The sequence below is a fragment of the Tinamus guttatus genome, unplaced genomic scaffold (genome assembly GCF_059628265.1).
Source record: "Tinamus guttatus ecotype Peru unplaced genomic scaffold, ASM5962826v1 Tinamus_guttatus_pri_ptg000125l, whole genome shotgun sequence".
NCBI lineage: Eukaryota > Metazoa > Chordata > Aves > Tinamiformes > Tinamidae > Tinamus > Tinamus guttatus.
The window spans coordinates 2,111,380-2,122,163 of NW_028288659.1; the positions used below are offsets into that span (position 1 = coordinate 2,111,380).

A 10,784-nucleotide genomic window follows, 5' to 3' on the forward strand; every position below is an offset into this window, starting at 1 on the left:
GTCTGACACTGACTTCAGGGTTGGAAGAATCAGCCTTTGTGTAAGTAACTCTTCAGGGTTTGGCTCTCCGTGGATGTTGCACCCTGTCTCACGTCCTCACAAGAAGGCAGAGAGAAATCCAGAACTGTCCATCAGGATCTGGGATAGTTCTCCGATGATATCTATTTTTTGTCACCTTTCCTTCCACCTTCTTACTAAAGGAGCAGCAGGTGCTTTGTTAAAAACTCCCTTTGAACGTTTTTCCTACTTGCTGCCCGCATTAAAAGAAAGGCAGTGAGAGCCCTTAGCTTCCTAATTGTACCTACGCAGAGGGTGTTAATTTTTTGGAGCCTGTCAAACAGAAATGGAGGTGCAATGGTTTGAACAGCACTGAGTCATGAAGAGCTTCAGCTGGGATTTGTTTCCCAAGGTTCATGTTTATTTTAATATTAAAAAGCACCAAAAGCTTCTCTAAAAGCTCCAAGGAACAAAAGAGTGACTCCCACGCAGTCCAAGGGCCCTGCAGCCCCGGTGCTGCCTCCTGCCCCTGTGCTGCCCCCGGGCCTCACAGAGCGGGCGGGCGCAGCCTCTGCGCCTGCCATGGTGCCTCAATCCCCTTTCTCCCCGCTCCGCTGAAAAACAGTTTCCTCTGCTGGAATGCAACGCTGAGGAAGAAAGGGGAGTGATTTGCATCTCATACCAAGGATGAACTCTGCTGTCATTTCAGGCAAGTTAATTGTAACTTCCGTGTGTGACACAGCCACAGAGCTAGAGCTTCAGAAGCACTAACGATTGCTCGTTTATAGAAAAAGGAATTTGAAATATTTTAATGACCTCAAAGTCCATTAAGGTCTTCATAGTAGGTTGTATAAATGCTCTTCTGTGTTGCATCATCAGAAAATCCATTAATGTGCTATTTCCCCACATAATTTGAACGGCCAACCACAGTCCCTTGGTACAGTCCAGTGTCTAGGTCGTGATACCACCAGGTGTCCTATGTAGGTTCTAGTCTCCGTTTCTTCAAGCTTTGACTTCTGCGTGGGCTGCGTGTTGCTAAACAGGGAGACAGTGAGAAATGGAAAATTCTTAAAGATTTTCTCTGCTGCCAAAAGTGCTCTTCAGCTTGATTTTGTTTTTTCTCTAGCTCCTCTTTGAAAGTATCATTAAATGGAGAAGAGGATAGTTCTCCTACTGTCACAGTACTCCGCACACAGGGTCTCCCACTCCAGTTTGCCAATCTAACCGTGATCCCATCAAAGCCAAGTGCCACTGCTAAGACAGAAATCGTGTCATTGGCTCCCATTTTTTTGGTAGCACGTACCTAAATCAGGCCAGCTGGCACAGTGGCTCCGGCTCACGAGGTTAGTGGATGGCTGCAGTTGGGCGAGCCTTGCAGCAGCCCTGTGATAATTGGCTCTCTGAGGCGTCCTGTTACGTGTAGTCATGTGGTGATGCCCGAGGGGCGTTTCGGGAGCCTGGCATCCAGCTGACTGGCCTGCCATTTTGTGGCCCACTGTCTTCAGGTCAGCGCTCTCCAAGGAAATATCCCAAAGTTCGGGGTCATCTAGAATGAACGGATAATCAAATTAAACATGAAACTATGTAGCATGGTATTAATACAAGCTAATATAAAGAAATCAATATACTTTTGGGTCATTAAAATGTTTCAAAGGCCCTTCTCTCTTCTGATAATGGTGGCCAGTCTAAAAGTTAAACTGTACACATCATCTATGTCACTGCATAACAGGAAAATTATGCAAGAAAAAAACACTGCTCCATACCATGAGAATGGGGGCAGATAAGCTGGCATTCCCCCTTGTGCTCTGGAGTTAAGCAGTGTCAGGGTTCCACACTGCAAGTGTGACGCAAATAGCCATAGCTACATTAAGGAGATAACCCTCCCCTTAAATGTTACTTCAGGAAAAAAGGTTCACCACATACATATTTATATATTTTACATATATAACATATATATATATACACACACACACACACACATATATATATATATATGGTATATTTATACCTATTTGGTATAACAACTCTGTACTAAAGAAGGTAGCATGAAAGCCTTCCTAGTGATGGAAATCTGCCCCTCTCCTACACATTTTAATATCATTTTTCTGCCACTTAAGTAGTGCTGGTATTTCTGGGCTAACAATATTCATGCCTCTATTACTCCAGTCTCTTCATAAATGTTGCCTTCAGACTCTAAAGAGCCTATTTAAATGCTAATTAACTTAACATTTTGTTATCGCTCATCAGTTTTTGGCTGACCTGCAAAGAATTCTTCTTCTATTGCTAGTTCCTGTGGTGCTGTTGTTGGAGTGCTGTGCTTTACAGGAGGATCGGATGTTGCTGGACAAAGATAACACAACATTTTAATGATGGAACGACAGAAATGCCCTTTCCCTTCTTTAAGGGACCATGGATCTGAGACAATAAGCAGCAACTGCTGCTGTGTACCCTCTTCCCTCAAAGCTGGTTCTTATCCGTTGGCCACAGTACATGGCGTGGCAAGATGAAGATTGGTAAGAGCAATGGCACTAATTTAAACTGGTTTTGGCCTGTTTATACCCCCGTCCCCCAGTTTCTGCTTACAACACAGCTGTCCAGATATCCCCACGAGTAAAATGCAACATATCAGTAGCTAATACCATGGCTATTTGTCTGCAATTGCCTTGGTGCAGAGCTGCAACCTCAGCCGGGGTGCAGTACAGCTGTGCTACATGATGCTCTAGGGTGCAGGGTGGATCTAGTTTAATGATGCTGTTCTTGAGCACACGTTTTTTCCACAAAAAGGTCAGGCTCCTATACTGAGGATAATATGTTCCTGCCAGTATCTATCATTACAACTGTTAATTTTTAATGCCAAGCTTACCCTGTTTGCTGTCTGGAACTAAGAGAACCTGCTGCTTTTTCTCCATCTGTTCCCGGAACTGCTGCTGCAGCTGCTTTTGTCGCAATTTCCGCTGGTAAGTAGCATCACACTCCACAGCTGGGGAGTCTGTAGTTCTGCACCTCCCCAAAGAAGCACAAGGTTGAATAGGATTTCAGCGGTTACCACTTACAGAGAAGAAATACATAAAGAAGAGCAAGGAAAATCTAATAAATCGGTGTTTTGTAGCATCTTCCAAATTGGGCTCTCCATGTGTTTTAAGTGGGGAAGTAACTTTAACACACCTTTTAAAATACACTCACAGTATAGTCCTACCTGGAACAACTTGGCTGCTTTTGATCTTCAGCACCTGTGGATGCCTCCATCTGACCAGGTTTACAAGTAGATGCTGTCTCATCCTGTTGTCTCCATCCTGTGCTCTGCCTTTCCAAACAGCTATTGTATCTTGCTCTCTCTATTTCAGGCTCGTAGTCCTGTCTTTTAGCCTTGACCAAATCCAACTCAGCTGGCATCTAAGAAAGGAATAAAGGAATAAAGGAATTTGGAGTTTCCTTCATTAACCTAATGAAACATGCAGAGTTGTGTCACTGACTTGGTCACTAACTTCATACACCTCTGAGTTAGTTTACACTGCTGGCTCAGGGCTTCACACCTGTATTAAAGGCCATGGCCAACCTGATGCTCAGTCCTGTTATCAGGAGGTCACTGAGGGGTGTTTACCCTTCTGTTAGATACAGGATGTTTTGGCTCTGTGATTTTGAAACCTGTGGCAATGCCACTAACAGACAATGTCCCTGGCGAAGCAGAGATCTGCGGCATCTTGACTTGCTGAGGCCTCACTTTGGATCATTTCCTACAATCTAAGTTTGCCAAAAAGAGCAGTGAAAGCAGCTCTAGGCCAATAGCAGAGTTTGCTAAATCCTGGGCTTAAGAAGACCCTATGAAAGTCTATGGACCATCAAGAGCAAAAGCTTTTCCTTAGTGTGCAAAGCAGATCACCACCTACAAGCCTACGGCCTCCAACTGGCACCCAGCAGGAGCTAAACAGAGAGAGGTTGCTGACGACTTGTGTGCTCTGTTAAAGCGCACGCAGAGAGCGTGAGGGATGTGAATGAATGGGGTTAGGGCATGGGAGTCACTGCTGGAGATGAACATCACTGTCCCTGCTCTCTCTAGACCAAAGGAGGCCAGCAGCAAGAGGCATTTCCACACGGTCTGGTGCTAAGTCTGGCCGAGCACCTCAGGCAGTGCCATTTCGCTGAGTGCTTCATGGAGGACAAGTCACTGCAGCTCTTCCCTAGCAAACTGCAACCTAAAACAGGCAGAGAGTCAGAAAAGCAAAGCTAGAAGTAACGTGGCCTCTTATTGTTTAGTAAAGGTAAGAACCACAGTCACGACAAGGAAAGCAATCTTCAAAGGATGCACTTGGAGATGGTAATTCCTTGTACATTCAGGAGCCACCGTTTGCCAGCAGTATAGCACAAGATATTTAAAACAACACAAAGCAGTAGTACAAGTCTTCCTAACTTTATTTTTCACCCTCTAGCAGTTAAATGTAGTATACACTGCTCTCAAAATTTCAATTGCAGATTTTGGGTACCAACACGATTTCAATTCAAGCAGAGGACATTTGCAGGGAGGTGTACACGTATCATGAAGCAACAAAATATACTGTTACCTGTTTTGCTTTTCTGTGGCAAGACTTTGAAGTGACTGGTAACAACTAAAAGCAGTTGTGGGTCTGGTCTAAAAATTCTGGTTCCTCCATTATATACATCTAGTATTTTGCAATGTTCTTTTGGGAGGAGTCCAAGCTGGTTAACTAAAAGTTGAAACCGCCTCCTGAACTTTGCTTGAAACCTCAGTAGGAACATGCTGTTACAGAATAACAAGTATAAAAAAAATGAACTGAATGAAAATTCCAGCACTGAGGGCTGGAATTAGGGATACACTTCAAATCGTGTGAGAAGGTGCTGAGTGTGTCTAGCTACAGATGTGCAGGGAGCCCCTGTGAGGGTTGAACAGAAATTAATAAGAGGACACAGCAACTCAACAGATATGGTGCAATTACTACTGTACAGATTTTGCTTAATCTTAAGCGAAAGTTCTGATTAAAAAAAGCAAGTAGCTTTGGTATGTGAACCACTTAGTATTGTTTCTAAGATATCCTGGGCTATGCACACAGAAAAATTTATCTGAAGGAGGAAGTATTTCCAGCGAAAAGCTTCCGATTTTGAGCCAGAAATCCGTAAAGTCTAAAGAACAATCTCCTTTCCTGATATATACAAGCTGTCAATTTTTAGGCTTAAGGTCTAAATGAAAGAGCCCTAATTTTGCAGGAACGCATGCAGGCACTTTACCTGCTTTGGGGTAAGGTACACAGGCTACTGTGATGATCTGTCTGGCTATTCTTCTGCCCTGTCCACAACCTCTAGTTTTATGACATGTTGCAGAAATAGCATGCAGCTATCTTCCTTTTTTATTTTTTTCCCCTTTCTTCCTGGAGAAGTCCAATATGGAGACTACGAAAATGACAAATAAGTTAGAGCTTCAGCATAATAAACTGGATCATGCTGCCACCAACAAAAAGAGCAAACCAAGAGAACAGCTGCCTCATCTAAGGCCTTATGCAGGGTAGTAAAGACACTATTTCCTAAAGATTTTCTTACCTCCAACATGCATATATACATTGACAGTGGTATTAGTGCTAATAATATGTATTTAAAGCACAAGTGGCTGGACTAGGCTGATGAGCTCAGTTGCTGCAACTGACAGAGCTTAACTGGCCTTAAAAAGCATAGCATGCACCAAATGGCACCAAGAATAAACTGTTTAATGTTTCTTGTGGTAGCATTTAACCTCTAATGAAAATAGATTTAACTGTACTCCTTACTGGGACTGAACAGAGAAGCTTAGACAACATGGCAATAAATGTCATGAGATCTTGAGTCAGATGCTGCTTCTTCACCTCTGTGACCTTGCCCATTATAACAGTCCAACTTTAGCACAATGTAGTTGTAGTAAAATGTCGAGGAAGAATTCTGTAATATTTTCTTTGTGCAGTCAGACTAGCAGGCAAATAAGGCTATAGCTCTCGCAGTTGGTAATATTCAGGGATGAGACACAAAGATATTTTTATCATTATTTACATTCCTTTTAAGATGATGGACTAGGAACAAGGAGCATCTACCAACCCCTGCTTCAAACGTCCACGTACTGTACCTGGCGTGGAAGCTTATTCACAGCTCGTAGGTAGTCTTTGTCTAGGATGCAGTTCCCAAGAGCATTCCCAAAGCACCTGTGAGACGAGAGCTCATTGTGATTGAAAATACTAAATTCTCACCTCACTTCTGAAAATGTGCAAGTACTGATCTTCACTTACTTGAGTGCCCTCTTCAGTCCATCTGTTACTGCCTCCTTCCTTGCCTTTTCTAAGGACAAGGCCTTAGATTTTAGACCTTCACTCACTCCATACCCCACATCTTCGTGGTATGACCCATCCTGAAGTAAAATTTAAAAAAATACTAAGTGTAAAGGGAGTTTCTGCACTTGCAACACTCCCAGTTAGATGCTGTGCTTTCCTAAGCCAAATTACCTCCTCTAAGCTGGATGTATAGTACTCTTCTGAACCACAGTCTGGCCCGTGTGTGAATTTTCATTCACCACTTTAAGCAATCACAGAGCAAACAAAATGCCCTTACCTTAAGCTGAACTTTCACAAATGCACAGACCCCCACGTAGAACCTGCCATTGTTGAGATCAACAAAATCTGGGGAAAAAATAACAACATCCAGAGCACCGCAGAAGGCCTCTGATCCACATTTAGATCTTCTGCTCATACTTGCTGAACATAGCAAAGATACTATTTTGACTTGCATACATGCTCTGAGTACAACAACATGATACCTTCTCGTATAGACTTACAAAAACTTGGCAAACACTTGCACCCTGGTGTTAGGTACATCACCTTTAACATATGAAAGAAGAAGATGTAAATGTAACTTCTCATTCAGCTGCATATCCTAAATGTTCACAGCGTAACTAATTTTTCAGCAGGAAGGAAAAATCTAAAGTATGAACTTATAAAAACAATAACTGAAAATTACCTTAATTGACTGTAAAAGCAAATTCTTTCCTATTACCTACAAGAAGTCTCCTGGTTGGTAAATTTATACTCAAGACAGGGTCTCTGAATAGCATAACAGCTTGCAATACATCTCTCAACGCAGTATAGTAACCAGTTTACCATGATTTACATTGACTAATACTACATAATACACCTAGAACACTTTCCAATTAACGGTTTGATGTGTTGTTAGAAACATGACACAAATATCAGAAGGGAGATGCTTCCAAGTTCAGCAACTGTCCTCTTGAGGGCTCAGTGTTTCTCTGCACTCGTCCAGTCCATTTGCCCCATTGCTTCGAAACCTGCCAGAGGCACGAGCCAAGAGTTGAGGAACAAAAATAGGACAGAATCCTCTGTCTCGGAATTGCTAAGGCATCACTTCTTGGGACATCACTTGAAGATAGATGTTTGAAGGATGGCAGACCTTTCTTAACTTAAAAGTCACTGAATAGATAAGAATGCATTCAATAATTTATGTTTGGAATCTACCAGTGCAATGTAAGAAAAAAAATCCCAAAGGGAAAAAAAAACAAGTAGGTCCATCGACACACACTGGTTAACAACTTGGTTAACAACTTGGTTAACAACTACCATCAACTTCAGTCTGTGCACGGCAGACCTCCAAGCAAGGACAATGCTTCTCTAGTGGTTGTTAGTTCAGCTATAAAGATGGAGAGAACTGGGGCCTAGAAAGAACACTTTCTAGAGGAAGTGTTCTAAAGGTTTCTACCATAAATATCTTAGAACGAGGTAAGTGTTAGAAGAGGAATCTGCAGGAAAAGCCTAGTATTTGAAGGCAGCTACGGAAAAATTAACTGTGGTATTTGATTGAATATAATAATTGCAGGTGACTACAACAGTTGGCTCAGGTTGTAAGGTGCTAGACTAAATAGTTTAATGGTAATACCTCTTCACTGTTATATCCACAAAGATAACAAAACTTGTTTATAGTAGCTCCAGAATAACCTCATGTTCATTTAAAATCATGACTACAATATATTCCAATACAACATTTCAAAAGAAGACAGAAGGTTCATTATTATTCAGTTTCTCTCATTCCTTCCCAGCTGCCAAAAAATCTGGAAAGTCCACATGTCTCTCATCAGGTTCTGCCATTTCTAAAGTACATTAAAATATGCATTCTCCCTTGTTTGAAATGTTCACATTCTACGATATATAGATTGGGCCTTATTTAACAAAATGTTAATTTTAAAGTAACATAGTAAGACAAGAGGAAAGACTTGATTCTCCAGAGATACTTACCGACATTCTGCTGAGTGACAGAATGAGCCCAGCCATTGAAGCCAAACATTTCATTGGCCAGACTGATCACCTTGTGACCCTCAATGTAGCAGACCTGGAAAGAAAAGCAAATTATACATATGCACATGTAGGCACATACATGTATTTCTTTTCTTTATGAAAAAGCGAGGAATCACACAGAGCACATTACAGTGTGGAAAAGGCAGCTAGGTGCAAGACTCAGAAAATCTGAAGGAAAGCAAAACAGAGCAACATTAGTTCCTCTCATCCCCACTGGCAGGAAAGGGTAAGAGAGCAAACAGGACTGAGGTACAGGAAGTACAGCTAGTGGGCACAGAAGAGGGAAAAATACACCTAGTGTTTATGTAATGCTTCGTATATTCCAGTTCTGAAAAATCAAGCAAATCTCAGTGTTCCAAAAGAAGATAAATATTCTCATTTAAAAGGTGAAGCATTGGATAAGCTGTGGTTTGCCTAAAGCAGGGAAAAACCCCATGGCTAAGGTAAGGCCACAATTCATGCTACTCTAACTTTGCTTTCACGCTTGCAAATTACCCTGCTAGTGGGAAATGAACAAAAATATTTGTTTTGATATTCCTGGAAAAAAAAAAAAGACATACACCTATACATGCTTACTCAGTTTATCTATACCTTCTGTCCTCCTCCAGCTTGTCGACTGCTGATATATTCTGGACCCAGTTTCTGACGCAGAGCATCCTGGATAGCCTGGTATTCATTTGCTGTATATTGATACTTGAGGAAAACCAAGACAGACAAAGTTTTTCATTCTCCCCGTGCAAGCTTTCTATCACCTCCTAACATCAACTCTTAATCCCATTTTTTCCACAGACAGTTTTACAGTACAGAAAACGTATGTAGGCAAAAGCCAGGCCCAGCCATCTGGGAATGAAAGAGCACCATTTTTATGAAACAAAATTAAAAACACTTTGTGAAGAATCTGGATTGATTTAGCATAGTCAGAATTATGCTGTGACTATTACAGAAGAACATGTAAAATTAGGCTTATGGGTCTGACTGCAGCCTTATTCTACCTAGCTTTAAAATAAGCAGATATGCAATGCCAAAGAGCAAGTAGAGAAGCTTTGCTTTCTCTCAGGCTAAGAGCAACTGACCTGTCCAAAGCAAGCAACGGAACTGCCAGTGCTGGAACTGCTACTGCTGCCGCTGTGGCTTTCGCTGCTTTTCCTTTGACTTTCAGGCATCCCTGCAGACAAGAGGAGATACAACACTGAACAGCAGGTAACAGAACCAACAGTCCAAATGAAGAACGTCAGAAAGCTACGGAAGGCCATGGCCTGCGAGTGTAACAACGTTCTGTAAGTGGGGATATGCTGGACATTACACACAAGTTGTATTTCCCATTCCATAGGACTATTGCAGGCTCAGTGAAAATTGCTTTCTGATGTTGCTTCATCACAGTCAAAATGACTTATATCTCAAGCATAGGTTACATTATGCATGCATAAATGTCTGGTTTCATGCTAGAAACAGAGGTGCCGTTCCGGTCTTCCATCCCTAAAAGCATCAAGTGTGAGTGAGCTGATAAAGAATCAAGAAAAGTCACAGAAAGTACTAAAAACAACTCCTACTGGATTTCCCTGGATATGTACAAATCTATAGGGCAACTCAGAACTACTAACATTTCTATTCATTGCTTTCCTTAGCATCAGTTTGGGTTCCTTCACTCATTTTCTGCTTTTTAAGCACCTGCCAAACTATAAGCAGCAGAAATCACATTTCTAGGGTGGATGAAAAGATTTTTTAAAAAACAAAGCTTGATTTACATGTCTTGTATGTCATTCCTACTTTTCAGTAGGAATGTTGATAGTACACATGCTGTACTGCACTGTTCCTATTAGCAACTGTCCCTTCTTATGAGAGGTACATTTGTTGCAAGATTAGCAAAAAAATTTAACCACTGAAGGAAGACTGCAGTTGAAGCCTATGTGATTTTCTTATTACCTACTTCCTTTTCCGCTAGCCATTACATTAAATAAAGTAACAATTCCACTCATGCCACTTGAAGAACAAAAAAATCATTCCTGTCAGAAAACTCAACTTCAGCAGCATCTGGATCCTGCACAAGAAGCAGAGACTAGAACACAATTTTTTTTTTAAAAAAAATTTCTAATTCTGAAGATTAAGCTCTTAGCAAATTTTTTTTTTCCTTTTAGGTATATGTGAACACATTTTTTATTTTTCTAGGTAAAGAAATAAATAGAAAGCAATTCCCTCTTCCAAATTCTTCAACACTATATCTCAGAGAATATTGAAAAAAAAGGCAGCAGCAACTTTCTAAGATTGTACCTGTTTATATGACGATTACTCAGTCTTCATTTTATATTACTACTTTGATGGTAATCATGCTGTCTTGGGTTACGATGGTATCACATAAACTAAGCAGAACTGAAAAATACACAGAACTAGTAACTGTTTTAAGAAGTCAGGCTGATAATTCAGTAGATGGCACCCTTCACCAATACAGTACCCAAG

General features: G+C 41.3%; 1 protein-coding gene across 2 annotated transcripts; it reads right to left on the reverse strand.

Moving 5' to 3' along the window:
* Positions 1 to 880: 880 nt before the first annotated feature.
* On the reverse strand, positions 881 to 9,691 carry RAD52 (RAD52 DNA repair protein). Of its 2 annotated transcripts, none has more exons than XM_088521531.1 (11): positions 9,404 to 9,691; positions 8,922 to 9,023; positions 8,271 to 8,364; positions 6,580 to 6,647; positions 6,261 to 6,379; positions 6,101 to 6,176; positions 3,194 to 3,390; positions 2,861 to 2,994; positions 2,257 to 2,337; positions 1,301 to 1,543; positions 881 to 1,032 (listed from the first exon to the last, which is right to left on the reverse strand). In XM_088521531.1, exons 1-11 carry the CDS (start codon positions 9,656 to 9,658, stop codon positions 974 to 976), a joined length of 1,428 nt encoding a protein of 475 aa, XP_088377657.1. In that variant the 5' UTR covers positions 9,659 to 9,691; the 3' UTR covers positions 881 to 973. The 2 variants fall into 2 exon arrangements, with proteins under 2 accessions (XP_088377657.1, XP_088377655.1); XM_088521529.1 differs by having other exon boundaries at positions 2,861 to 3,000.
* Between the last annotated feature and the right edge of the window lie 1,093 nt (positions 9,692 to 10,784).